Source organism: Aspergillus foveolatus (assembly GCF_047715535.1).
Source record: "Aspergillus foveolatus strain CBS 279.81 unplaced genomic scaffold BDW70scaffold_16, whole genome shotgun sequence".
NCBI lineage: Eukaryota > Fungi > Ascomycota > Eurotiomycetes > Eurotiales > Aspergillaceae > Aspergillus > Aspergillus foveolatus.
Genome location: NW_027396080.1, coordinates 63,663 through 91,088, shown reverse-complemented (window position 1 = coordinate 91,088; position 27,426 = coordinate 63,663). Strand labels below are relative to the sequence as shown.

Genomic DNA, 27,426 nt, shown 5'->3' with positions numbered 1-27,426 from the left:
ACGAACGGTGTTCCCTCCCTCAGAGCTTGGGAGGGATAACGACGCAGCGCTTGAGCCGATTCAATCGCTTCAACGATTCAACCATTTCAGTCCGATTCTCTGTTGATGCTGAGGTTTTAGGGGCATCGTGAATGCGCCCTATAGGGCGAAGCAGTGCTGACATGGCTCAGCCCCGCCAATGTCTACGCTAAGTATGCGTGGCGTGCGGATTATCCGTTGCTTGGTATATTGAATTCTCTCCGATCACACATCGACTGACGCGAGTAGAAACGACCACCAAACCGCGAGAAATTACGAAATAAACGGGGGTAATCTGTGAAAAATCCGTGAAGAGACCGTGGAAGCCTAAGATATTTTTGATAACAGCCCTTTCCGTCAAGACAGCTCAAGGCTAATCCAGGCTACCTAGCCTTGGTCTAGCCTTGGTGATCCTATCTCCTTTCAACTTCACGATCGGCATGGAATGCGGCTGAGACAGGGCAGTACTTCATTCGTTCATCCTGCGCCTTCGCTACGGCCCAGGGGCCCACGGAAGGGTATCGATGATTGTGCGGCAGTGACGCTGGAGCCAGTGGAGGAAGGCAAGCGTACCCGACTTCTCGATGCACATTGACCGTTCACCGTCGGTAGCTTATGATCCACAAATCCAGGGACCGTTTCTCTCGGCTCGGGTCTCCTTCCAATCCGAGCATCGCTCATCTGCGACAACTCAGTTGGCCCAGCGCTAGACTTGCTTGGCTACCCCGGCATATGGGCGGCAGTCTCGACCGTCATTTTCCAGAAGCCAGGTTCATATCGCACACCCTGACGGACTCCCATGAGCCTGAAGATACATTGTAGTGCATCGTCCTGATCATTGCCCTGGCGCAGAACCGCGCAGAGCTCACGGCGTCGAATCGTTTCAGCTTCGTTCCAGGGCCATGGTGCTTCTCAAATCCCGACGTCGTCCCGACGTCGCGGCTGAAATAGCCCCCAACTTGGCGCTGTATAGATTTGCGCGCCTAGACATGATCGGTCCCGTCGATCCTAATAGGTTTGTCTGGATGCATCTTTGGATTCGTTGGTTATCATTCGATCTCCGCAACACAGCCGAGAAAAGGTTGCAGCAGGGACTCGAAGCGTCTGAACCGGGACCACGATGCTCCAGTTGCCCCAGAACCACAGCCACTCAATTTCATTATCTACTGTTAGCTCGAGCCCCCTTTGAGCCTCGAATGACTCGTTCAGTTGAAATTGAGTCCCTTACGGCAGGGGCCGCATCTATATAACAGTCTCTTTCCCCCTTCACTTCCACTTCTCAACATCAAGTCCATCAACCCCTACATCTTCACTACTTCTCATCAAGCCCAAGAACTTCTCTACCATCCGCATCCATTTATAACCGCCGGATACCTACAAAATGCGCTTCCTCGTCCCACTTGCTCTCCTCGGTGCCACTGCCACCACTGTGGTAGCCGAAACCCCTCAGGACCTGCTTCAAGACACGATCCCCCCATGCATGCAATCCTGCTTTACCGACGTGCTTGAGAAAATGACTGGCTGCGACTTGTCTGACACGGACTGTGTCTGCAAAGCCGGCACACCGGACTCGGATGCTATCAGTACATTCAAAGACGGCCTGACCTTGTGTGTCAAAAACTCCAACTGCACCGCTTCCGAGACTCAGCAGCTCACCGACTTAAACGTCAATTCACTTATGAGCAAGACCAGTGACGTTTGCAGTAAGCTTTCGCGACAGTTGACTTGAAAGAGTATTTCCTGACAGTGCCATAGGTGGTGCGGTCACCGTTTCTGCTAATGTCGCTCTCGCTGCTGGTGCGATGGCGTTCGCCTTTTTCCTCTAAAACGGTGCGCTTGACCAATGACGATGAATGATGGAGCAGCTTTCTCTTGCTTTTCTTTCTGTTCTCCTTTTTCTGGCTTTGTAATGGTGTGTTCTGCCTTTTTAGCATAATACCAACGCATACTGTACATACAAAGATAAAGATAATAGACGGCACTTACCGGGTCACTACTGAAGTAGTGTGAGTTGCGCAAAGTCTGGGGACGATGGCGAATCGGCTGTCTTGGAAGCTCTTAATTAAGCAGTTGATCGATTTCTGGCCCCGCTAAACACAACACGATCCTTGTTTCTCAACTTCCATCCCTCATCCCATAAAAATTATCATCAATATAGCCAAAATGACCAACCAATCCGACTCCTTCACGGTGATCCCTGTCCTGGACTATTCTCTGTCGACGTCCAACAAATCAGCCTTCCTGGCCGACCTCCGCTATGCGCTGGTCAACGTGGGGTTTTTCTATCTCGTGAACGCTCCCATCAGACCACAAATCAGACAAGACCTCGTGAAAAAGTGCAGGGCGATCTTTGAGCTTCCTCTAGAGAAGAAGCTCGAGATCGAAATGGTGAACAGCAAGCACTTCCTCGGCTACTCTCGACTTGGGGCCGAAATCACCGCGCGGAAGCAGGACTACCGAGAACAGTTCGATGTGCGCATATCCAAGGGGACTCCCTATCTAAAATCCAGGTTCAGGCGATATACTGATTGCGATATAGTTTGCGACGGAGTTACCTGCCCCTGCACCGGACGAGCCCCTGTATAGGAACATCAGAGGCCCCAACCAGGTACTGGATTCCCACCCCGCATTATAGCTTGGCCTTAATCTGATATTGATTAGTGGCCAGATGAAAATGCAATCCCAGGCTTCCGCCAATCCGTCGAAGCATACCTGGCGGAACTGAGCCCGGTGGCGGAGAATTTCCAGGTCCTCATCGCCGAGGCCCTGGATCTGCCCCCGAACGCGCTGAAGCAATTCTTTGATAAGCCGGTGCAGCAGAAGATGAAACTGATCAAATACCCCCCGCCACCCAGCGACGCCGAATCCCAAGGTGTCGGACCCCATAAAGACTCGGAGTTCTTGACATTCCTCCTGCAAGCTACACCGCATCACGGACTCGAAGTGCAGAATAAATCCGGAGTCTGGATCTCGGCTCCACCAATCGAGGGGTCGCTGGTCGTTAATATCGGGCGCGCCTTGGAAGCAATCACCGGTGGTGTGTGTACGGCAACGACACACCGCGTGAGTCTTGCGCCATCAAATTATGTCGATGCGGAGGGGACGCCGTTGGGCCCCCGGTTCTCAATCCCGGTCTTTCAGGGGATGAGTCTGGATCTGTCGGCTGAGGATATCTCGTTGGAGTTTCCAGACCATATCAAGAAGTTGGCTGGCGATGAGAAGGCACGGTCGGACGCTGAGGCTACCTTTAATAAAATATTTTGCGGTCGCACTGGCGAAGGAACGCTCATCCACCGGATCATCAGTCACCAGGATGTCGGCCGGAGATGGTACCCTGAGCTGCTTGCGCGAGCGCTGGGGGAGTATGAGAAACAGGGTCAGGGCCTTAATTCTTCACAGTGAGCCAAGATGATCAACATGCGAGCCTAAATCAAGATGAAACGCTGGCGGCCCTTGCAGGCTTGGCCGAGCACGAATATCCCGTGTAATCAAGCTGATTTTCCCAACAATGGGAGACAATGCCGTGTGTCGTTCCAGGCATAAGTATCGGACTCATCCCAAAACAAGTCCTCAAGCCCACACGTCCAGCGGCATTATGATGGGGAAATCGATCTGGGTCTTTGCCGCTTTGTTTCCCGCAGTCCTTGCGGCGGATATATATGTCTCACCAGATGGCTCGGACGATGCCGCCGGTACGATTGACGCACCGCTCCAGTCCATTCAGCTAGCTGTCGACCAAGCTACTGCGGGATCTACGATCTACTTGCGCGGCGGAACATACACCCCGACGAGTAACATCCAGATCACCAAAAGCGGCACGGCCTCGGCACCATACGTTCTCCGCGCGTATGAAGGAGAGTCGGTGATTATCGACGGCGAAGAGCTACCAGGGTGAGTACAGAGACCTAGATAATGGAGCGCAGCTGATCAATTCAGAACACCCGCCGACCTAGATGCGTCGCTCGACAATGCGGACCGCGGTATCCTCCATATCCAAGATGCAGAATACTGGGAGTTCTACGACCTCGAACTGATCAACGGACCGTATGGTGTCTATGCGCGCGATGCGTCGAACAACCACTACGAGCGCATCACTACACGGGACAACTACGAAACAGGTACATACACTCCTGTTTTATAGCCTCACTTACTGATTGGTGCAGGCTTCCAGCTCCAGGGCGAGTCGTCAAACAACGTCGTCCTGTATCTCGACTCATATGGAAACCGTGACCCGCGAAAGAACGGCGAGAGCGCCGATGGGTTCGCGTGCAAGGAGGGGTCAGGCGAGGGCAATATCCTCCGCGGTGCACGGCTGTGGAATAACGTCGATGATGGATTGGACCTTTGGTATGCTGTAAACGCAGTCCAGCCCCGTATCTCCGCTAACACAAACAGGGAATTCAAATCTGCGGTAACGATTGAAGACACAATCGCCTGGGGTAACGGCTTTAACCGGTAAGCCCTACCTTGTCTTCTTTTCTTACCCACCCACCCCTGACAATGCTATAGATGGGACTTCACCCCGTTCGAAGGCGACGGCAACGGCTTCAAACTCGGCGGCGGCGATGATGCCGATATCGGCCCAGCCAACCACATCATCACCAACTGCATCGCCTTCTCTAACGCAAAGGACGGGTTTACCGACAACTCGCAGCCAGGAAACTTCGTCCTCACCAGAAACACAGCATGGGATAATACGGCGGTAGGGTCTAAAATTACGGCCGTCGCGACGCTGACAGGGAATATTGCGGCGTCAAATGGGGAGGCTCCTACCTCGTTGAGCGATGAGCAGATCTCGGAGGGGAACTCGTGGGATGGGGATGAGGATTGGGATGATGGGAGTTTTGTGAGTGTTGATGTGTCTCTGGTGCAAGGAGAGCGTAACGCAGATGGCACGATTGAGCCAAGTGAATTTTTGTTGCCGGCTGATGGGGAGGAGATCGGCGCGACAACGGATTGGAGTGCTTAGTGCTGTAGGACATCTCCTGGGCTGCGTTAGGATTGCCATATATTTTTTCTCCAAGTCCCAAACGCGCCTGCTATTACTTATCCATATAGAGTTCAGTCCCCGATGCGAGTTCGGTTAACTAAAGAGAGATCCTGCAGCCATTAGGGTACCACATGCGAGCCCTGGGAAAAGAAAGGCTCAAAGCGACACCGTTATGCCTTATAAACTTCACATAGCGATGATGTGAGAGCAGTGTCACCGCATGCACATCTTAATCGGACCATGTTGGTACTCGAGCGTACACCTATGCAGTAAGTTAGTCCTCCTCGGCCACCACCACATCTGAGACTGACACATTCCTCATGAGTACGCGGTAGTGAGTGCTAAATTGATTGGTTTTAGCCCTCTTTCAAATTACCGTGGCCGGGACCCATGGTTCGCTTCTGTCGGGTCAGGCCGGTGTATACGAGCCAGCGCTGATCCCTCGTATAAAGACATACTTTATGTTCGTCAACAATTCCGAACGCGTTCAGGTCACTGCAGACCCTTGCCTTGAACCTGATGTCAGAAGCGCCTTTGTCACATCTATGATTTATAGCGCCAGGAATATCCGTGGCGGCCTCACATTTGCACTAGTGTGCAGAATCTTCACGGATGGCTGATCAAGCCCTCGTCACATTAATTTGTACCTGGGCATCGGTGAGGTGAATTGCACCGCACGGCCTTCTTTCAGCTGGACGATCCTTCCGATTCTGAGTAACCGTTGCTTTCTGGTATACGAGGTTGTACCCTGGCCTGAACAACGGATTGGGTTCGGAGCTGATCACTTGAGCCCTAGTTTGAAAGACTGATCTAGAAATCCCCAAACGGGCCGCTACAAGGTGGTGTTCGCTTGCTCGTCCTGTCAAAACTGATCGGGCTCGCGGGCTGGAGGTACGGACAGGTGGTTGTGCCATCGCTCAACTGCAGTCTGCCCATTCCTGGCTGCCAACTGAATGGATCCCAGAGAACCTGGCGCTTGGGGAAATGACAGGAACATTGTGGCGCACATTTGACCTGCAGGAGTTATGCCAGGTCATGGAGCAGAGGCAAGAAGCTATTCAACATCCTGATGTCTCGGAAATTATGGAAAGGCTGGAAGATGCACGCGGTGACCCAGCCTTGTCCCAAAAACAAAGGTTGAATACGATGGCAAAGCCACTAGCGGGTAAGTACGGTTCACGCTGCTTCTGATTGCTCGGCGTGTGGTGTTGATAATGAAGTGACCATAAATACACCTCGTATTGCTGTGCTGGAGCCGCGATATCGTCGTCTTGGACCAACCACAGCCGAGAGATCGTCGCGACAGATTGCTGGGATACGAGGACCCTCGCTGAGGCTTGCATGCGCTGAAAGTTTACAGGAGACCCCCTTGAGGGTACAAATGGGGCTCTTAACCTAGCAGAGACTTTCAATTCGTTTTGTCCCTTTTGACTGCGTCTTGCTTGCCGTTTCTTCTTCGCCATCGCTGTCTCTGAAGTAGCCCACCATGTCTTCTTCGTTGGACGACTACCTCGACGACCTGTCGGACTACGACATCGACTACTCCGACTATGGTCTCGACGATGAGGACTTCGACTACTCCGACTATGGTCTCAATGATGATGACTTCGACTACTCTGACTATGGCCTCGACGACGAAGACTTTGATTTTGACTACTCCGACTATCTTCCCTCATCGACCAGCTCGAGTTCATACCCTACCTCGACCAGCTACGATTGGCTGTCCGGTGGTGATAGCGGTGACAGCGGTGATGCTGGCGACAACACGACCCCTAGTTCATCTGACTACGACATGAACCTCGACGGGACCCCTCCCAACGGAGACTCCAGCAGCGACGGCCTGTCCTCTAGCTTGGGTGGCGCGTTCGGGTCTGACTTCTCCAACCAGCAGGTCAGCGACTCGTGCGTCTCGGAGGTTGCATTCAAGGCCACAGCGCCAAGGGTAGATCTCGCATTCGACGTGATCTTCCTTGTTCTCTTCATCGGACTCGCTGTCTTTACTGTAATCCGCCTCTTCAAGATCAAGAGGAACGGTGGCGGCATGGCGAAATGGGTTCTGTTTCCGATCTCTCTATTCTTCACTATTTTGTAAGGCCCTATTCTCAAGTCAAAAGAGGAACATGACTGATTGATACGGTATAGGTACCTTCTCCTCGACACGATAACCCTCATCCTCTCAGAATGCGTCATGATACGCGGCGACAAATACCAGGATGCCCAAACAGCTGTTCAGTGGTTCAGCAGGCTCTCCGTCTTCCTGCTGATTGTCATCATTATGCTCCCCATCTGCCGCAAGCTCCAACAAGGAGGCGGCATATTCGCCACCCTGACCCTGGTCCTTCACTCTCTCTGGCTAGCCCTCACAGGCATCTTTCTCATCGTCAGCCTAGCAATCACCACCCGCGTCCGTTCCGGCGACCGAGACAGCTTCAAATTAGTAAAGGCCTCCAATGGCGTGACTATGGCGTACTCCGTGTTCTTGTTTATTGCTGCGTTGCTGGCCCTGGTGAACATGAGCATTGCGCTAGTGAGGAAGGCGAATCTTCGGAAGGGGGTATGTTTCCTCCACCTCTTTTGAACAATAAACCATGTTACATGAGCTAATCCGCTGTTCGCGCTACAGCTTACCCTCATCACCATTCCAGTTCTCGCCCTCTCAACCTTGATCCTTACCTTGATTCTGATGGGGGGGTTCGCCGACACTGTCTACGGCAATAAAGACCGCTCCCGCAAATACTTCGAACAATCTGGTGATGCACAGACCTTCCTCGCGAGACTTTTTTATGCCGTTTCGTTTGTCAGTGCACTTTTCGTTGCCGGTGCGAATACCGCAAATGATGACGCTGCGCAATCGGCGCCTTCTATGACCCAGACCCCCAAGCCAACTGAGTATTATCAGCCTCAGCCTCAGCCTCAGTCTGTAACGACCGCTCCGGTGCCAGCACCGGCACAGCACTAGAATGCACCTGCTTTAACCTCGGTCGATACGCATCGCCCGCGGTGGCATAATTAACGGGAATGGCAGCGGCAGACTTATCCTGTCATTCACTCATCGATCTAGTCATTAAAAACACTCACCGAGTCTAATTTCCTTTCCCTTCTAGTCAGCGCTTTCCTTGAGAATTGAGTCGAGTCGAGTTCACTTAGCTCGAGGTTCATAGCTCGAGGGAGACTAGCCTTTCCAACCGTGACTTTCCTTTTCTGTTCTTTCAGAATCCATTCTGCCCCTTATGATTGGGCCCCTTTTTCTTTGCTAACTGCGTCTCTTCGAATTCACCACTTATGTATACCCATTTGCTCTCCAAGTATGATAATACCAATACCAGTTCTAATTCCGGTCCAACCTGGGTTTATCTCCGTAGCAACAACTAGGAGCGCTATTTCAAGCTCTTCAGATCTAGTTCGCCTCATCTATGCTGGGTATCGAGCTCTGGGCCCTTGATGTTTACTTCCATAGTTCACTAATTACAGAGAGGGCCTCGAATGGCTATCCGAATGGCTATCACGCAGTCAGCTGCTTAAAAATTTATAATAGCTATATACTTCGCATATATGCAAATACTGCACTCTTGCAGGTCTAAGCAAGTCGTCCTTTCTCCCTCACCATCCTCTCCCATGTCGACCTATCAAGTAACAGCTGTCTCACTCTTTCTCAACCGCATCCGCCATCTCCCCCAACGTCTCAAACTTCCAGTCAAAGACATTCTCCTCCACATTCCCCATAATAGCACCAGGCCTCACAATCCAGACACTCCTAATCCCAACCTTCTTCGCCGGATGATGGTCATGGAACTGGCTCTGCGCCGTTTGCAGCACCTGATCCTTCTCAACTCCAAACCTCTCCTTCACAGCCGACAACATGTACTCGAAGTTCCTGAGAGCTGGCTTATAAGATCCTATATCCTGCGCCGTAAGAACCAGATCGAACTCGAACCCCTCCAGACTTCCGGCGTTCGTCTTCGCAAAGGACTCCCTGTCTACATTGCTCAGTACAACGAGCTTGTATTTCTTCTTGAGGTGACGTAGTGCGGCAACAGTATCTGGGAAGGCAGGCCAGGTGCCGATTGACTCGCCAAATGCTTTTGATTCTTGCTCCGTTGGAGGTGGGAGGTCGAGATCTCTGCAGAGGGGCGCGTGGATCGTAGCCAGGACCTCGTGGTACAGCATCGAGGGTGTTTTGGACTGCTGGTCTTTCTCGAGGATGTGGTAGGCGTGAAGGATCTGTGAGCGCGTGAGGTTGTTGGCGGGTTTTTTTTGCAGGGAGGTTTGGAGAGCCGCGATGATGCCGGACTCCCAGTCGACGAGGGTGCCGTAGACATCGAAGGTTAGGAGGCGATATGAGCTTAAGGACATTCTCAGGGCTGATTCTGTTCAATTGCTTGTGGTGTTGTTGACAGGAGAGCAGAGTGTGTGGAGTTGGAGATGAATTGGAGAAGCGATGTGAGATGAGGGGCACAAGATAAAAGGCGGGACGCCTTCTGACAACATCAACAACGCCTTCTCAAGACATTCACTGCGCCCTGCGACATTTCTAATGCAAGATAGATAACGATATCCTGCCATTGTGATTGTCATCATTCTCCAGTCGTGCTAATATTATTGCCCAAGGTCAGTCAAGGTTGCTTGTAGTGGACCGTGTCTGGTGACGTATACCGGTTAGAGCTGTTGTTGACCATACCTAAGCAGTGAAAACATAAGACCCGCGGTCATTCTCTGACGGTCCCCAGGTGCATGGTCACAGATCTACAAAGAAGTATCTCCATACCGACCTTGATGATGTCGCAATGCGCCAGGAACCCTGGTGGAAACGCGACGGGGACCTTGGGGTTGTATGTCTCCTTCAATATGGCCGCTCTCCGCATCGAGGATCTTCGAAATCCTAGAAACTGGACAATCCTTCAGAAATTAGAGAGACTGCCGATAATTGTGCTGGATTTTCCATTGTTGAAGAGCTCTGGTCTGCACCAGTACAAGATACCAGTAACTTGCGTTGGTGGCACTGACCTCGAAAGGCGGCCACGTCTCATACCCTTGATCGTTGATTGATCATAAGCAAGAAGCTGAGGAGCCCATAAGCGAGGTTAGCCCTGGGGCCAGGGGATGTGCATGCTCTGGGGTCGCAAATCATTCGCATTCCATATAACAAGGTACGTGCGAGAGCCCAACCAAGTATGCTGCTCAGAACTAGAACTAAAGCTGAAATGGTCTCAGATTGATGAGAGATCAAAGACGATTATAGTCTGATAGCCTGGACGCCGCAATGACGCTCAACTCCGTACCAGAAGAGATCCTAACCCTAATCCTTCAAAACTGCTCCTCCTTCTCCGAACTCCACGCCCTGACCCTCACATCAAAGACCCTCTACACCGTTTGGCGAAACAATCAAAGGACTATCCTCTGGAACGTCGGCCAGTCAACAATACCTGGATTTAGCGACGCCCTTATCGCGGTATGTCTGTCCCAGAAAGTAAGCATATGATCTCTTACTGACAGCTGCAGGTCCGCGCAACAAACCTAGCCAAAGCGTCTGTCCTCCGCGGCGAGCTCCCACCAACTCCCTTCCCCATCAAAACGCTAAGCGGCGACGACGTGAAACCGACCCTATCTGAAGCACAACAGGTCCTGTCCTTTGCCTGTATAGCCAGGTACCTTGAAACGCGCACGCGCAGTGTCAAAGACAAAAGGAAAGACTTCCTCCCGCACAGGTGGTATTTTGATAGCCTTGCCTGGTCACAACAAACATGGGATCTCTGGCGCGAGGGATATCATAGAGCAGTATATCGCTATTTTACCGCGGGTGCAGTCCTATGTCGAGCTTACTATGAGCCGCTTATCTGCGAGACGAGGCCAGGGGGCTTTCTTTCTTCTCTGCTCTCGATATTAGAGGGGAAGGTGCCCCGGAGCGCTAATAGTAGAGACTCATTTCCCGGGTGGTTCAATGAGGAGGAGAAAAGGTATATATCCACGATACCGTTGTATGATAGTCAGAGATATGAAGAGTGGGAAGAAGCGTTCAAGCCGCTCGAAATGCTCTTCGTAGAGGAGAGCAGGAAGCACTCGATCCCTTTCTCACCAGACCGAGAAAGGCGACCAGCACCATCACCACACTCGCCAGGGGCAGAGAATTCAGATCGTTCTCTGTGCCGCACATTCGGCGCCCAGTCCAAAAACCTGCACTCCCTCGACAATACCCACCATCAAACCCTCTTTGTCCACCTCCTCCACTTCCTCTACCTAGTCGACGGCGATATCCGCTACTTCGTCTCCTTGCCCGGCGACACGCCAGCCGAGAGGCCCGACGACCCAATAACCCACTCTGTCCCGGGCGTGTTTCTCTTCGGCTCATTCACGCTCATGGATATCAACATCCGACGGAAAGCAGAGGGATCATGCGTGGCCTACGCAAATACCGTCCTGCCGAAACTCACCAGCGGGATTATCCTCTCCACACCAAATCCCCATGCGAAGATGTACCTTGGCCTTCCGAACATGCACAACTATCTCAAGAAAATCTGGGACACTTCTGGGATCCCGAATTGCTACGATCAGAACCCTGTGCGCAAGACGCTTCCACTGGTGAGCTTCTTTGTGGAGTACATGCTGCGGCGGTACTTTGGGTTAAGGTTCTCGAGTAGGATGTTTGATGCGACCCTCGAGGTGAGGTGCGCGTGGTGTGCATTTCATCAGTTTGGGGGTGTTTTCACCGGCTCAACACCCGGCCAGGGAAGATACGTAGGCAGGGATCTGTTAGAAAGTGTCGAAGACGAGCGGCCAGTTGCCGTGTTTGATGAGTATGCGTGGTACTATTAACATTTCTCTCTCCTCTTTGAGAATCGACGTACACAAGCGATTTACTCAGCGATTATCAAGTATCACTTTCTCTGTCTAGTATCCCCTACTTGAAAATAACCACCAAAACCGCCACCCCCCAGGGCGGCATATGCACCGTATACCCCTCCTTCCCAGCCTTAATATTTCTCGATACCGGCACAATCTTAATATCCCCCGGCAGATTACTCGCATCCTTAGGACCAGAGATCATCTCCAGCACTCCCCTCCCCACGCCGGGAACCCGGATATTGACGGTCTGGTTTGCGGCGCCGTAGTTGGCCAGTTTGACCTGATGGGCCGTCTCGTTGGACGTGGCGACCCAGTACAGAGGCCCGAAGCCGACCGTTGAGTGCACTTTGTGCACGGTCGAGCCTTGATTCATGCTGAACATGCGGTTGATGTAGTAGCTCGTTGACAGGGTTAGGCTGTTGGGGCGCGAGTCGAAGCCGAATAGTGTTGGCTGTTCCTCACCACGATCAGCAGGGCATATCCCTAGACAGGCCAGGGAGGTAGAGGGGAGTACATACCGACCACTGCGTATATCCAAAATGCTGCAATAAGGGCGCATAAGCAGCCATCATAACGACATCGCTGTTCCTCTCCAGCCCAATCATATGCACCGCCTCTGCACAGGACCCTTGCATGAAGCTCCAAAACACACCGTCGGGGTTGCTGTCATTGCGACACCCGTACTCACCCACTAAGACTCTGTTCCCGCGGTCATGGTTATCCCAGTAATCGAACATGGCGACGAGGTCGTCGGCGGACCGGTAGTAGTGGTAGTCGTGCCAGAGGCCCGGCAGAGGGATCTCTGGTAGACAGTTCTCGTCCATGTTGTTTGCGATCAAGGTCAGGTTCGGGTACGACGCGTGGATTGTGTCGTAGATCTGGACGAGACGGTCCGGGTAGGTGTCGCACCCACCGCTGTAGTCGTCTTCATTGCCGATCTCGATATACTGGATCGGCCAGGGGGCTGGGTGGCCGTTGCGTGCCCGTAGGGCGCCGAATGGCGTTGATGGGGCCCCGAGGAGGTACTGCTCATTAGTATTGGGGGTTAGATAGGATTGGAGAGGGTGAGAAAGAAGAGTAAGGGGAAGGGATACCTCGAGTTCGTCCTTTATATCATCGAGATAAGGCTGCAAATCCTCGCCTGAGACGATCCCCCCGTAGGACTTGCCATCCCAGACGCTCAGTAAGGGGACCATATCCATGTCTTCGCACCACCAGAGATACTCGTCCAGACCGAGGGCGTCGGTGTTTGGGTAGTGCCAGTCGCCTGGCCGGTCAGCTTGTCCTGTTTTCATCAGGAGACTAAGGATTAGGTCATATACTGACTCGCTCGTCCTGGCCGGTCAATCAGCGGCCCTATCGTCTCGTTCCACTTCCAGCGGGAGTCGATATCGAGTCCCTCGCTGCATCATTAGCCTGATTTATACATTCCTAATAGACCCGCGACGCACATATTATTGCCTCCCGGAAAGCGTAAGAACTTTGGCTTGAGGTCTGCAATCGGCCGCGCAATGTCGTCTCGCAGTCCGTTAGTCCTAGCCCAAATCACATCAGTTATTCTTAATTACATTATTCATCTCTAGAGATAATGAACCGACCTGTTCTTGTACGTCGGCGGAAACAACTGCACGAGCCCAAAATGCAACGGATGTCCTCTTGCAGTGGCCGCATCGAACAGCAACTGCCACTCATTCTCCGCGACATGGCTTTCGCTCGCCTCAAAGCTCGTCTCATACTGCGTCCATTTCCCACCGGTACTCTTCACCGTGAGATTCCGGCTCCCGTAGACAGTCCCGCTGTCTGTCCCAGTAAGCCTCAGCACAACGGTGCCACCGTACTCGCCCTTCATGTAGAAACTGGTCCAGTACGTCTGCTTCAGCACGGCGATCCCGTTGTACCCAGTGTTTGCGAACCCGACGAGCCCCTTTGCGTCCGCACGCACTGCGACAGACAGAGACGACTTTATCGCCGCCGACAAGGGCATGCTAGGGCTTTGTTTGATTTGGACGCTCCCAATGGCTTTATACCCTGTCAGCCCCGGGTCGTCGCCTTGGAAGCCGTTGTTTATAAGAAGGTTGCCATGGAGGCCGCCGTCGCCTGTTGGCCGTCACTATCTTGACGAGTCCGAGCAGCTAGAAGAAAGGAGGCATATGAGAAGACGGGTAGATAGGTAGCCAAACCTGAATGGTCCATTTCCTGGTGCCCAGTGTAAGTCAAAGCTACGTCTATAGCCTGCAGAGCTCTCACAGGGTGTAACAGTTGTTGGTGGGGTAAGGTACCTCGAACATGATCCCATGCAGTAGTGGACTCGACTTATTCCCGCCATCGCGCAAGATAGTCAGGTTGACCGGGACGAGCGGCGGCGGTCCAGGCTGAGCCTGTTTCCAGTTCCCCAGCCAGGTCAGACTGGGGAAGCTTGCGAGCATCCGGGTTGCAAGGTTGATCTTCATCCTCTAGCCTCGCGTCTTTGATGTCTGCCGGCCGAGTGTTGACCACGACAACTCCCAAGGTCTCCAATGGGTTAAAAGCTAACTCGACCCGCTTAATTGTCAAAATACATAATGAGACGCTGACATCATACAGTCACGCGTCAGGGCCGGTGATGGCCGTGTTCGCTGCATTGGGAAGGTTGGCGTGATGTCATTTAGAGGCTGGAAGTTATCCCCGGGAACGGCGTAAGGTTGAGTTTGCGGTGGACCACATCAGGTACGGTGGATTTATCTCATTCATAGTCAAGCGAGTACAGCTGCTGGCTGTTTTCGTACCTTAATTTTTCGTGCATTGATCTGGCTCGTCGGTCGCGGAAGCTGAATATGGGCGATGCGGTTAGTATGCTCGAAAAAGAAAGTATGGGGAGGGAGGCCCACAGGGAGAACGGGTTCACTGTAGGATAGGAAGTAATGCTATGAGAAGGAATATAGCAAACCCTCCTGATTCCTGTATGGTGATAGAGATGGACACTGTTCGAAAAAACAAGACCAACAGAGTGAAAGATTCGGCAGCAATCGCTGCTCTCCCAACATTGCCAAATTTCCAGAGGATCTATTGATAAGATTAGATTAGTCTATATATGAGACAAGACTCATCTTGTGTCCCTGTACCGCTCCAGACATTGGACATCTCCCTCAAGAGAAGGTTGGGGGGTCGGGGAAGGGGAAACCGCAAAGGAAACTCGGACTCTATGCACGTCCACTGCTGTCGCAGCCCACTGACTGAGAGAAGCAGAAAACCGTTCAAGCGTGAGGGCAGAGGCTAGCGCACAGGACTGCTGAAGTAGGGTTGTGCGTTCCCAGTCTGTCACTGGCCACTACGCTTGGTCACTCTTCGAGACCGAGCCCGTGGTTTCGCCCTAACCAGTACCGCACACGAAACTGTCAGTCGTTGGTTTCATCCTAGTATTTTGATAGTCTTTGAGTTCTGTGATAGAAGGAAAGGACTCTAGCGCCAGTTCGAAATGAACGGCGATTTATTGTCCTGTATTGTGGGAAACAGGATTCTGTAGGGGATGCTGTCTCCATTGAGTCTATGGTGCGGGCCGCTTTCTAGGCTGTATACCATGGTTCTAAAATGGGACTGTCGTCTAGTCGGATACGCATGATCTGGAGCTCGGCAGGTATAGGACAATAGCGAGGCGTCGTAGAGCTATATGTGCAGCGACCTTCAATTACAAGCACCAACATTACAGAAAATCAGCTACGAATGGGTATCACATATGACAGTTTCCCCCTGTCTAAGTACTCCTCAATATATGACCTGACCATGTCCATTATATCCGTCTTGATCGACTGATTCGGACTCTCATAATCTCAGCAAAATGCACCTTAATCATCCCAGCTACAACCCTTGCCGTCCTTGCAACGACCACCAAGTGCACCCCATAACTGTGCATAGCCCAGCCAGATCTACCATTATCATCTAGAGACTTTTACGTTGATTGCTGCGATCAGCAAGCAGCTGGCTCGACTGAGCCAAATGTCTAATGATGCAATGACGGAAAATTTTCAGAGCTGCAATCAATGTGAGATCTTTACCGTCTGCTCTTATGCTGATCTTAAGGATTGCACTTACCTGGCATCTCATACCTCCTATTGCTGGATCCAAGTGCGCATAGATGAGTCAATGAGGTCGAGGGCCGTCTATTGGTCGGGTTGTGTTGTTCAGGCGAGGAACCGGACAGACTGGCTAGCAGAGCAAAGCACACCGTAGCAGTGGAGCAGCTCGAGATGGATGAGCATGGACAAGCTCCAGCTTTCCCCCTTTTATATCTCATTCTCTTTGAACCTTCTGCATAGGAAGCTAATTCGTACGGAGTATACTGCACGATAACGGCTAAAGGGTAGAATGCGATTGCGGGATAAAACGGAACGATCATGATTGACGTTTGTCTGACATTCGCAATACCAGGATATTAACTGAAGTATACTCTGAAACTAGTCTGCCTATTATTGAGCAAGATACGAAAACACTGAGAATACCAGCCCTTGTATTATGTTCCAAGGAGGACATCATTGTGAGCACACAAAGCGTTCTTGACGCGGGAGAATCACCGCCTCGAATATGTTCCGTATAGGCCTGGGCCCGATACATGACTCGTGGCGTGGTCTGGCCTGACTTGGACTGGATCTGCACTATGGAGCGGCCGGTTAGAGACTGATGGAGTTGCAGAGTTTTTGATATTTTGATCGGCATCCGTGTCGGCTTCACTTCGGAGTTTTACAGAGGACATGTCTGACTTCTTTTACGCTTGCGATCAATGACTTGATATCTTCTTCTATCTCAGATATGAATGGTCACACTCTGGAAGTCATGTCTGAGTCTCAGATAGACAGCACGGCGCTTAACTCTAATGCAGCAGAAGTTAGGGTTGGCCGGACCGCTGACGTGGGCCGTAACGAATAGCCCCAAGAAGCTTGGACTAAACTGACTGATAACGCAACCCCCAGGGCTAGTAGGCACAGATGAAGAATTTGATTTGTTGCCGTGGTCGAGGCCAATCTACTGGAGACAGAACCCTGCCGGCACAGCCACGGGGAAGGCCCACAACGGCTTATGCTCATTTTCAGGGTCCTTGCGCTCATTCCGCAAGATACGAAGTATCCTCGTATCTATGAGATCCGAGCTGATGTCCCCGATACCATCAAAAATAGAGGCAGAAGCACGCACGAGTCTCTGTCAGAGGCCTTTGCAGGCCAGTCAAGTCCTGCTTCTCGAGTCCTGCTTCTCTTCGTGGTAGATTTGCGTATCAATGCAGCTGTTCACAACAGATAGTCGATCGAGAGCAGACGATGTCATTCTCCACGCGGCATAGGATCAGACAACCCTAGTCCATCCGAACCGAGACAACCGACCAGTCTAGTCGTCGGCCGTAAGCCGAAAATGGATAGCAGCACGACTATCAAGCAAACGGACGGTGCCAAGAGGGTTTGGCGTTTGATACTGACTCTCACCCTTCCAAGCTTTTCCTGCCAAGCCGATCAGCAGGGGAAGCGAAGGGAAGGTTGGGCTGGAGGAAGGGGGGTTGTGCCAGTTTGACAGCTCTCCGTACGGACCCGGAAGCACACTACGAATCATGGCTCAACGTGCGCCAGAACGCGCTGCAGTTCCCGCTGATCCGTTTCAACGGGATTAAAGCGGGAAACGCATTGAAACCGCCAAGCGTTCGCTAGACTTTGGACTCTTGGAAGAGGGAGCAGGTATAAAAGAGAGAGCACTCGAGCATCGAGTGTTGGAAGGCAGCATCAAACTCAGCCTATACACTCGTTGGTCTGGTATCAACACCTTCTTTCCTTTCGCACACACACTCTTTCCCAATCTTCTATCTGTACAATAAACTACAATGTTCCTTAAGCAGCTCGCCGCTCTCTCTCTCGCCACCAGCGCGCTGGCCGCGCACGGCGTCCGCAGCCACGGCACCAACAGCCTCAACTTCAACCGCATCGACAAGCGCTTCACCTTCCCGATCCCCGAGTCGCAGGGCAGCCAGACCTTTGAGGAGACCTACACGATTTCTGGCAACGAGACCTTTGACGGCGGCATGAAGACCTACGGTCGGGGTGTCGACTGCTCCGGCCAGACGGAGGGAGGCGACTCGGATGCCGTGTTCATGGTGAAGGACGGTGGCACACTCAAGAACGCCATCATCGGTGCTGATCAGATCGAGGGTGTCCACTGCGAGGGATCCTGCACGATCGAGAATGTCTGGTGGGAGGCCGTCTGCGAGGACGCTCTGTCCCTCAAGACCGGTGATGGCCCCTTCACCGTCATCGGCGGTGGTGCGCAGAACGCCGACGACAAGGTACCTACCTCATCGTCCTACTGAGTTTTCGGGTAAGTGAAATGCAGGTGCTAAAACAGAAAAACAGGTCATTCAGCACAACGGCGGCGGCACGGTCAGCATCTCCGGCTTCACGGCCTACAACTTCGGCAAGCTGTACCGGTCGTGCGGCAACTGCGACGAGATGTACGAGCGCCATGTTACGCTGGAGTCGGTCACTGCTGTGTCTGGCTCTGCGTCGCTGGTCGGCATCAACAGTAACTACGGCGACACTGCGACCATCAAGAGCGACACTTGCGTGACGGATGTGGACACTGTCTGCACGGAGTACGAGGGCACCGACAACAATGACGAGGAGGTACGTATCTCCAAGTGAGGCGTGATGGAAGTGTAGCATGCTAACGATACGCGATGCCGACAGCCCCAGGAGATCAGCACCGGCCCCAGCGACGCTTGCCAGTACACCGACCCCCTTCCTTCGTGCTAAATTGGCTCTGGTATCTGCGGCAGTGCTCTAGTCTGAGTCTAGAGGACATGGATGGCAGTTGATTGTTGGATTTGAGTGCCCCTGGCCGTGGCTGTGTGATCGTCTAGAACAGCTGCAGACAATGAACCGTTTTGATGCTCGAGTCAGGCCCTGTAGCTTGCCCTGTAGCCTGCCCACCAGAGTAAAGAAAGAAGTAGTGATAACAGATATAGTAGCAGAGTGTCGTTCAGTCTCCTTTCGTTTACCTCAGAATCGAGATCGCACCGTGAGTGAGTCTCCTGGCGCCCTTGCTCAGCCCTCTAAAGAACCACCATTCAGACACTACTAGATAGTATCTATGATCGAGGATGCCAGGAGAAATTACTTGCTGGACGTCCCATTAGAGTTAACACTGGGCTCAGTGGCTGGAAGACCTCCCTCGCATTCAGCACCTGCTTCATTGTCGTCATGAATAAAGACGTCTTCTCCAGCTTCCCTCGCCCTAACCCTCGACACCACCATCTTAAATGTCTCAATTATGTTGACGCCGTTTGACCGAAACCTCGTCTACATTGGTGCAGAAGTGACATAGCTCCCATCTAGCCTCCGCAAACTACATACTCGACCCCTATGTCTAAACGGGTTGGTGCAGCGACTGTGAGTACGTGGCAGCCGGGGCAGTTGGCTCCGCTTGCGACATTGCACCTAACAGAAGCTAAATCTTCAGCTCAGCCGGCATGCCTAACGATGCAAATCGACGCCGACATTGACGGCAGCTTGTGCCTTGGGCCGCCTGCTCTCGGCGGCTTGACCCCCTGTCCACCTGCACCCCGAAGAATCCGGACCCTCGTCCCATCAATTAGGGGAGAGGGCTGTTGAGCTTTTGAAGATGAGTGTGTTTCAACTTTTTCAATTTCGAATGAGCAGGGGATCCCGGCGGGAGGAGAAAAGGGATGAAGGGGAAGGGTTGAGATATGAGTCGGATGGATGGCATCAGACGATCAGGAAGTATTGTGCATCAGGTCCGCAACTCCCAAGTAGCCGATTGATTCGGGAGAAAGGCGCATTTTTGCACTCAAACTACACGCCTTTTGGTTACGGGTTAGATGTTTCACGGCTTCAAATCCCGTCCGGCTTTCATAACCATATATTATCAATCAAAAACCTAGCCATGGCCGGTTTACTCAGCTCCAACTGCTGTCTGAGGCTGATAAGCTGCTTTGAGTGGGTATATTACCCCCTGAGACTCCAAGTTTCCCTTTCTTCTTCTCACCAAGTGTCTGAATTACTCACGACATGTATATATCACGCTTCGTCCCTCCCTCGAAAATTAAAAGCACGCACCTTGACGCTTGCTCGATCTGAGCAAAGCCAAGTCAAGAGGAAGCATGCTTTTAATTTTCGGGGTGAGTGTTGGGCGCGTGATATGGTTTTCTAGTGTCAGGCACGTAGAACAACGCAAATGCAGGCAGATAACTTGTGCCCTCTTTTCAACCGGCCGACAACATAAGAAAAGAAAAAACACTCCCGTCTTCTCTTTAGGTCAAAGTCTAGCTATTTGATACCCCTGGGCCGGATCATGGCTCAAAGCTCCGACGTTGGAGGAGATCGTGAATATGGGGCAGTGTTGTTCGCGTTATAAGATTAGGGCTAGGCACCGGCGTGAATAGGAGTCCTACCATACCCATAGCCACTTCCTCTAGCTCTGGTACTTGACTACATTATTTGTACAGCCATATATAGTTATCGTCTCCATATGTCTTCACGTCTCTGCCTGCAATTTGAGATTCAGGTGATAGCCGGCAATTGCCCGCAAAAAGCACTGTTTTGACAGCTATAAGCAAACATCTAACGACCCTGCGTTTAGTGGATGCTATTTCAACCTATTACTGGCCGTCTATATTATATCCTACTTTATTTTTCTTTTCTTGTATCGAATAGCGTCAGGGCTAGCATGTCTGTCGGTTTTGATGCACTCCTACCAATACCTTGTGCAGCTGTTCGGTTACCAGTGTGGTGATTGATTAGCATTGCATTGTTATTCCTCCATTGCATTGCTACCTCAGCTTGTAAAAAAAACACAGATAGACATTTCAACACAAACCATATAGCAAGTTGCATAATGAGCGGCTACTGGCCAACATACTGAATATTTGGGCTCGCAGGAGTCTCCATATCATGCCCGAGAAAGTAGTCAATGCTGTGCGACTGCATGTATCCCTTCAGCGTCATCGAGTTGCGGTAGGCCGGGTTATGCGCCAGAGTATACAGCCGGACATCAGTATACTGGTCTGTCGTAAAGATGATCAGCTCCGAATGATCCTCGTTCACCGTGACGATCTCCTCCCGCCAGTCTCCTAGGATATCGCCCAGGAAGGCCGGGTTGTAGTTGTTGGGATTTTGAGCGCCATAGCTGCCAATAGTCAGGATCCGAGGCAGACTCCTGCTGTCAGTGGGGTTCTCCCAGTCCCATTTCTCCAGCTTGCCATCGTTGTACAGCTCCGCCAGAGTGTCGTTGTCCCACCAGATGCTCATCTGCGGCCAGGGGGCTAGCGAGGTGTCGGACGTTGTTGTTTCGTTCGTAGCGGCGTTGTAGACCCCCTGGAAGGACCAGACCTCATATCCTGCGTAGGTTGGGTCAATATCTGCTGCGAGGCCGCGTCCGACGTCGCCGACCTCACTGCCATAGTGCGTCCAAAGGAATGAGCCGTCCGCGGCGTCGTAGCAATACTCCATCAGCAACTCCTCGTTGTCCTGCTGAATCCCGTAGCCCTGCAGTCCCTCTCGCTCGGGATCGAACTTGCCGATGTAGTATCTGTCCCCATGTACGATGGGCTCGGGCATGCTGTATAGCAACGAGCCGTCCGCGCCATTCAGCACGAAGCCAATCTCCACGACGTCATCCTTCCCGTCGCCATTCACATCCAGGATGCGCGTGTTATGTCCGTCTGCGCCAACGAGGGCATCACCAAGTGAGATCCATTCTTCAGTCATGTCCGTTCCATCGAACGTCCAAGCGCCAATCACCCGATTGAAGTCGCCCCCATCCTGTCTGTTCTTCATGAACGCAACCAGATGAGGCCTCTTCCCGTCGAGATAACCGACCCCGAACCGCGCAGCCAGCGGCCCGTCCTCGATAAAGTCTGTCGGCAGCTTACTGCTCCCCCTTAGAGCGCCAGTCTGCCCATCTACGATGCCAACCCACTGCTCATCATCAGAGGCGCCCTCGCTGAATTCCTCCCCGTCGCCAAAGACGACCCCGTTCGCCAGCCTCACTGCCACATCCGCAAGCCCATCCCCGTCAAAGTCATACACCGTCACCCCGTCCCAGTTTCCGACACTGATCGCCGTGCTCCCCGGTTCGATGTTATTCTGGTTCTCACTGTTGGGCCCCAGACTGATTTCCCAGAGGAATGTTCCGTTGCGCGTGTACGCTTCAATACTCTGTTGCGTGTTGGTGCGGTCCAGGACAAAGTCATATTCGCCGTCGCCGGTGAGATCGCCGACCCAGACGTACTTGATCTGCCCGCTTTCGCGGATCGGGATCCGGATGAGCGGTTCGACCTCGTTGTCACCAGGAAGGGTAAAACTGCCACTATCGTCCCCTTCTTCTCCGTCGAGAACAGGACGGACAAAGTAGGTATTGTCGTCTGCGGGATCGGCAGTCGTGTCTAGGAAGTTTGTTCCTGTATCCGCGCCCAGGACCTGGTCGTTCAGTTTCTCGGCCTCGCCGGAGCCGACAGCGCGGTAGACGTTGAATCCTATATCGGAATCGTCGAGGCCCAGCAGGCGCCAGGTGACGAGGATGGAGTCTGTGCTTGCGCGCACGGCGACGACGCCGCGGCCGAGGTTCTCCATAGGCCGGGGGTCTTGGGCTGATGTCCCCCCACACAAGAAGGAATAGAGGTATGCGGCCGCTGCCGTTTTGACTAGGGCCTTTAAGAACCTCATATTGTTTGTTTGTCGCTACGAGGCGTCGGTTGTAGAATTGCAATGGATGTTGGTTTTGGAAGGGTATATGGAGACGGGATGTTCTTGGCTTTATATACCCAGTCTCATTCTCGATAGAATCATCTATATGAGACCAATTCCCCGAGTAGGGGAAATCCCAGTATAGTTTACCCGTGAGCAAAGCCCTTTGAAGAAACTGATCGTCACTTGGTTACCCCCAGAAATGTCGGGGTCGGGCTCGGTCTCTCGGACCATGGAGTGTCTTGCCCTAACTGTTTGGCGCAGTCTGAGGTTGAGAGACTGACCAAGCACATAGGATAACAGATCCAAGTATTATGGTGTCAAGACTTTTTATATCTTACCATCGCCGCCCATGGATGTCAGATACAACACAGCTTCCTTCCTCCCAGAACCGGTCTGTGCCATACTGTGCGGAGAGAGCGGCCAGTCGGGCTGACAACGGCGCGAAGCCCGCTTGAATTCCACCGACAGCCGTCTTCAAGATATTGTGAGGACAGTCGGGTAAACACATTCAGACGTCATATGCACCTCGTGGTTTCACCGATCTAATATGCCGATGGCCAACTGAGACAGAAAAGGGGCGGGGATGTCCTAGCATGATTAGTGCTTGGGATTATGCTAGGTCCGTCCGGAAGAGGGACTGTCTTTTAAGATATTGCGAGAGTAGCCTTGCGGTTCCAGCGGTCTCGAAGTTGCAGAGTGAGAGGAAGGATGTGAGATAGGACGGTCTAGGAATCAGGGCAGGCTCTCACCATGTTTACCCTTGTCTCCCGGTCAGTTGGTACCTGGCCCTTAGAGCGATCCACGAGCCCTGCCCCAATACTTTGAGGTATTCTTCTCAAAGCTCTAGCTTCTGTATGCGGCAACGAATTGAACACTGGAAGATCAGACACGGAAGGATTCAACCCAGACCCCTTTAATGTTTCAGAAGTGATTGGCCCTCAAACTTAGTATGAATGTGGCTGAGCGTCGAGAGTTTATCGACAGCGAAGGTCTCATTACATACATAGAGTATGCCAGAGGGCCCTAAGGATATTCGCCTGGAAGCCTCTCATCAATGAAGGCCAGAGAGAATGATATCTGCTTAACAAATCTCATCTTTAAGGACCATGTACCAGCGGGTTTATGTCATGTCGATGACTTTGGCCCGGCCTTTTTTTTTTTTTGGGCAGACATGCTCATCGAGGCGCCTTGAAGGTCAATCTATTCAGCGCTTTAAAGTCTACGCTTGTCTTGGGCCTCTCCATCGAAAGGAATTGAAGCCGAATCTAAGCAGTAGCTCCTACCCTGGGCAGTGTTCAATCCTTCAGATACCTGACGACTTCAGAAATTCAATGGTATTACCAGGTCGAAGCAGCGCCGCCGGCCTTAACAAGTCACCAACCTCACACCACTACAACCAGTCTCTAACGTCAGCCTATAGCTTCCGTATCAAGGGCACTACTCTTGAATAGCCTGGTCTAGTCCAGCATTGATGCTAGGATACGCGTGATGCTACCATATCTTATTTAACAAGAGACAGACCTAGGAGCTTGTAGCGGGCCGCCATGATTCGATTGAAAGAAATGATATTTGGCGGGCCCATATTGGTGATTCCAATTCGACATAGAAGAATGCTTGAACAGTACGAGGCTTTTTTTCTTACTAATTCTGTAAAATTGAACTCTTGTTATTCTTCCCATGTGCCCCGCTTGAAGGGGCGAATAGTGATGACTTCAAGCAGTCCTTATGCAACTGTATTTAGGCGATATCAGAATACCAGTGGAGAAACTGCGGATGCTTCATTTGGCTGTGTAGATTGTGCCAGCGCACCGTGTTTACTTGTACTGCATCAATTGTGTGGCTGAGATTAACAGCAAGTCTAAGGCGACTGCAGGACATGAGCATTCTGTGGCTGATTTGACAGGCTGATCACCAGATAAACTGATTTCTCTTTACTCAGATAATAATTGATTGCTTTGAGTTGGCTTATACCTGGCCTCGCTCTGCTTATGTATAGCTCCGAGCCCAATTCCTTCTGGAAATACATTCTGCGGAGTGTAAGTCTCTCCCTGACAGCCATCTTGGGACTGTACAGAATCTGTAGGTCATTTCAGCTCTTGGTCCTAATTGCAGCTCGCTAGAGATTACAATTTTCTCAAACATTGACTCACGTATTCTCACCAATTTCAGATTTCTCTTCTCCTTCTCCTCTCTTCTTCTCGTCTGTCCGATTATTGTTAATAGCTTCCCCATAACTCCATACCACTAGCCTTGCCTTGGCCCATTGCTTATCCCTCCCAATATCACCAAGACGTTTTGCCCTAACGCAGAGCTGCAGGTAAAATTTCCGACCACTAGGCACGACGCAGCTGGATCAGTTTCACCCTGATTGGGAAGGATCTTGAACGTGTTTACTAGCGTGCATACCAGTCTTGCCCACACCAAATATACCCATATACGTACAGTACTATGCATCACAACCGGCCAGTAGCCGCCTTCCATGGGTGATGCACTATCCAACTTGCCCTGACGCCTCCATCCATATACCCGATCCCTTTACTATTCTCTGCCGATGACCCCTCAATGGCGGCTAGAGTCTGTCTCTTTGACGTCATCAAATGACCCTACCTATATACGATTTTACTTTACCTCGGGCAAAAAATACGAATGCCGACCCAGATTTGCACGTAGCACCTAAAGGCGAGTCTGTATACTACGGCTTGAGCATGCTGGGGCAGTTCTAGGCGCAGCAATCGTGGCCATACACTGCATCTCTATGACAGTAGCTAAACGCCGATCATAACTATCATCTCCGCCATATCTTCAGAGCCCTCAGATCTCCACCGACCTCGTCAAAACCATGCGCTTCAGCGAGTCCCTGTCAGGTAGTGCGAGGACGATCGCCGTAACCCTCCCCCTTGCCACCGCTCGTTGGAGTACGTGTAGATGCGTAGATCAAGGGCGATCCTGGCATATCTGGAGCTTCCCCGCATTCCATCAAGGTTTAATCCCCCCTCCTGCTTTTGCTCTACAGCCGAGGGCCGTGCTATTCCCTAGTGGATGCAGGTCTGCACAGATGAGCGTTCGGTTTGGCTCTGGGGAAATATGCGGGGTAGACAAGAGATGGGCCCGAGTAGCCGGGGCTGGACGAAGATCAAGTAAGTACGTCATGCATGTATCTATATATCGAGAAGCCCTATAAACAATAGACCAGCCTCTGATATCGGCTGGCCTTGTCTTTACTTCCTAAAATACACATCCGTACATCCGCAATCCAGCCGCTACAACCACCATCACCATGCCCATCCTCCCTCACCTCACGGTGAACACCTACAACCTCACCGTTGTAATCCTCGTGGCCATAGGCACAATCTCGACGGCCTATGGCCTCGCCGTCATCGGGTCCACTGTTGGCCAACCGAGTTTCTATGCGTTCTTCGACCTAGAAGCCGACACCACCGATCCCGACTACAAGCACACAACGAACATGGTCGGCGCCCTGAATGGCATCAACTCCGCCGGCGCTTTCATGGGCTGTATCCTGCAAGCCTGGAGCTCTGACGCATACGGGCGCAAGACCACCATCCGCTTGGGCGCGGCGGTGCTGATTGTAGGTGGCGCGCTGTGCGCCGGGGCCGTGCATATGGCCATGTTTCTGGTCGGCCGGTTAGTCGCCGGTCTAGGAGCTGGCATTCTAGCGTGTAGTGTGCCGATCTATCAGGCGGAGGTGTCAACGGCAGAGACGAGGGGTGCCATGGTCTGCGTGACGGGCGTCATGTATGCGGTCGGCTATAGTCTTGCCGGATGGCTAGGGTACGCGTGCTGGTTCATGGAGGCGACGAGCCCGGCGGCGCAGTTTGCATGGCGATTTCCGCTGGCCTTCCAGGTGCTTTTCCCGCTGTGCGTGCTTGTCGGCGCGCCGTTTATTCCGGAGTCACCGCGGTGGCTGCTGGCAAAGGGTAAAGGGGGTGAAGCCCTAAGCGTGCTGCAGATACTGCACTCGACCAACGGGCATAGCAACGACGACAGCACCAAAGCGCGGGAAGAGTTCAGACTGATGGAGAAACAGTTCGAACTCGACCAGTCGCGTATCGTGAAATCCAGGTGGTCAGCGCTAGCACTCTTCTCTACGCCCGCAAACCGTAAGCGCTCACTCATTGCGACGACTCTCATGGTCGGAAACCAGTTCCTGGGCACCTTCGTGCTGACCAACTACGGCGTCCTTATCTACGCCTCCCTTGGCCTGACAGGGTCTATCCCGTTGCTCCTGAATGCCTGCTGGACATCATTCACGCTCATCGGAAACACCTGGACAGCATTGTACATTGACCGCTTCGGGCGCCGTCGTTTCCTGCTCGCCGGCGCAACAGGCTGCACACTGTGCATGGTCTTCTTGTGCGCACTGACGGCATCTTTCCTGAATACAGACAACACCCCTGGACTGCGGGCCGCCGTCTTCTTCATCTTCTTCTACATCTTCTGGTGGTGTTTCTTCGTGGACGCGACGCAGTTCGCCTACATCGCTGAGATCTTCCCCAACCATCTACGCAGTCAGGGGGTTGCGCTGGGACTGGGCTGGTTTTATCTCTCAAGTGAGGTGACCCTCGTTGCAGCGCCGGTAGGGCTGGATCGTGTTGGGTGGAAGTTCTATCTTGTGCTTATTGTGCCGAGTGTGCTGTATATCGGTTGTATTTATTTCTTGTTTCCCGAGACGAAAGGGCGGACGCTAGAGGAGATGGGGCGGGTCTTTGGGGAGGTGCCCGTTTACAGGCAGGAGGCTGTTGAGAGCGATACTGTGACTGAGAAGGGGGTAGAGACACAAAGAATTGAGGATGTTTCCACGGTATAGTGAGGGCCTGCTTCTACAGGGGTTTGGTTGACGTA

The 27,426-nt window shown here is 52.3% G+C and overlaps 9 protein-coding genes across 9 annotated transcripts; 6 read left to right on the top strand and 3 right to left on the bottom strand.

Annotated features, from left to right (window-relative positions):
* Nucleotides 1-1,399: 1,399 nt before the first annotated feature.
* On the top strand, nt 1,400-1,844 carry BDW70DRAFT_158730 (CFEM domain-containing protein; the record flags this gene model as incomplete). The annotated part of the gene is made up of 2 exons (XM_073740569.1): nt 1,400-1,721; nt 1,774-1,844. 2 exons carry the CDS (start codon nt 1,400-1,402, stop codon nt 1,842-1,844), a joined length of 393 nt encoding a protein of 130 aa, XP_073597210.1.
* Nucleotides 1,845-2,181: 337 nt separating this feature from the next.
* On the top strand, nt 2,182-4,987 carry BDW70DRAFT_158729 (uncharacterized protein; the record flags this gene model as incomplete). Its single annotated transcript, XM_073740568.1, has 8 exons — nt 2,182-2,490; nt 2,558-2,626; nt 2,680-3,416; nt 3,478-3,909; nt 3,955-4,136; nt 4,182-4,365; nt 4,414-4,473; nt 4,528-4,987. 8 exons carry the CDS (start codon nt 2,182-2,184, stop codon nt 4,985-4,987), a joined length of 2,433 nt encoding a protein of 810 aa, XP_073597209.1.
* A 1,047-nt stretch (nt 4,988-6,034) lies between these two features.
* Nucleotides 6,035-8,092, top strand: BDW70DRAFT_27222 (uncharacterized protein). The gene is made up of 4 exons (XM_073743649.1): nt 6,035-6,173; nt 6,229-7,096; nt 7,151-7,562; nt 7,632-8,092. Exons 2-4 carry the CDS (start codon nt 6,495-6,497, stop codon nt 7,965-7,967), a joined length of 1,350 nt encoding a protein of 449 aa, XP_073597208.1. The 5' UTR covers nt 6,035-6,173; nt 6,229-6,494; the 3' UTR covers nt 7,968-8,092.
* A 383-nt stretch (nt 8,093-8,475) lies between these two features.
* On the bottom strand, nt 8,476-9,415 carry BDW70DRAFT_133671 (putative haloalkanoic acid dehalogenase). The gene has a single exon (XM_073736366.1). The coding sequence runs from the start codon at nt 9,359-9,361 to the stop codon at nt 8,651-8,653; it is 711 nt and encodes a 236-aa protein (XP_073597207.1). The 5' UTR covers nt 9,362-9,415; the 3' UTR covers nt 8,476-8,650.
* An 853-nt stretch (nt 9,416-10,268) lies between these two features.
* On the top strand, nt 10,269-11,818 carry BDW70DRAFT_166892 (uncharacterized protein; the record flags this gene model as incomplete). The annotated part of the gene is made up of 2 exons (XM_073742115.1): nt 10,269-10,457; nt 10,508-11,818. 2 exons carry the CDS (start codon nt 10,269-10,271, stop codon nt 11,816-11,818), a joined length of 1,500 nt encoding a protein of 499 aa, XP_073597206.1.
* An 85-nt stretch (nt 11,819-11,903) lies between these two features.
* On the bottom strand, nt 11,904-13,832 carry BDW70DRAFT_149246 (alpha-L-arabinofuranosidase A; the record flags this gene model as incomplete). Its single annotated transcript, XM_073738981.1, has 4 exons — nt 11,904-12,331; nt 12,363-13,133; nt 13,289-13,383; nt 13,447-13,832. The coding sequence occupies 4 exons, from the start codon at nt 13,830-13,832 to the stop codon at nt 11,904-11,906; spliced, it is 1,680 nt and encodes a 559-aa protein (XP_073597205.1).
* Nucleotides 13,833-17,317: 3,485 nt separating this feature from the next.
* Nucleotides 17,318-18,609, top strand: BDW70DRAFT_166890 (pectate lyase; the record flags this gene model as incomplete). The annotated part of the gene is made up of 3 exons (XM_073742114.1): nt 17,318-18,143; nt 18,211-18,480; nt 18,544-18,609. Exons 1-3 carry the CDS (start codon nt 17,685-17,687, stop codon nt 18,607-18,609), a joined length of 795 nt encoding a protein of 264 aa, XP_073597204.1. The 5' UTR covers nt 17,318-17,684.
* A 1,741-nt stretch (nt 18,610-20,350) lies between these two features.
* Nucleotides 20,351-22,539, bottom strand: BDW70DRAFT_166888 (uncharacterized protein; the record flags this gene model as incomplete). Its single annotated transcript, XM_073742113.1, has 2 exons — nt 20,351-20,422; nt 20,731-22,539. 2 exons carry the CDS (start codon nt 22,537-22,539, stop codon nt 20,351-20,353), a joined length of 1,881 nt encoding a protein of 626 aa, XP_073597203.1.
* A 3,301-nt stretch (nt 22,540-25,840) lies between these two features.
* Nucleotides 25,841-27,391, top strand: BDW70DRAFT_149243 (general substrate transporter; the record flags this gene model as incomplete). The annotated part of the gene is made up of 1 exon (XM_073738980.1): nt 25,841-27,391. One exon carries the CDS (start codon nt 25,841-25,843, stop codon nt 27,389-27,391), a length of 1,551 nt encoding a protein of 516 aa, XP_073597202.1.
* Nucleotides 27,392-27,426: the final 35 nt, after the last annotated feature.

Bases quoted from the DNA above. Each gene is read 5' to 3' on its own strand.
- BDW70DRAFT_27222 (XM_073743649.1), top strand. From the start codon at position 6,495: ATGTCTTCTTCGTTGGACGACTACCTCGACGACCTGTCGGACTACGAC. The intron at 7,097-7,150 runs GTAAGGCCCTAT...GATACGGTATAG, and splicing joins TCTCTATTCTTCACTATTTT to GTACCTTCTCCTCGACACGA. The intron at 7,563-7,631 runs GTATGTTTCCTC...TTCGCGCTACAG, and splicing joins AGGCGAATCTTCGGAAGGGG to CTTACCCTCATCACCATTCC.
- BDW70DRAFT_133671 (XM_073736366.1), bottom strand. From the start codon at position 9,361: ATGTCCTTAAGCTCATATCGCCTCCTAACCTTCGATGTCTACGGCACC.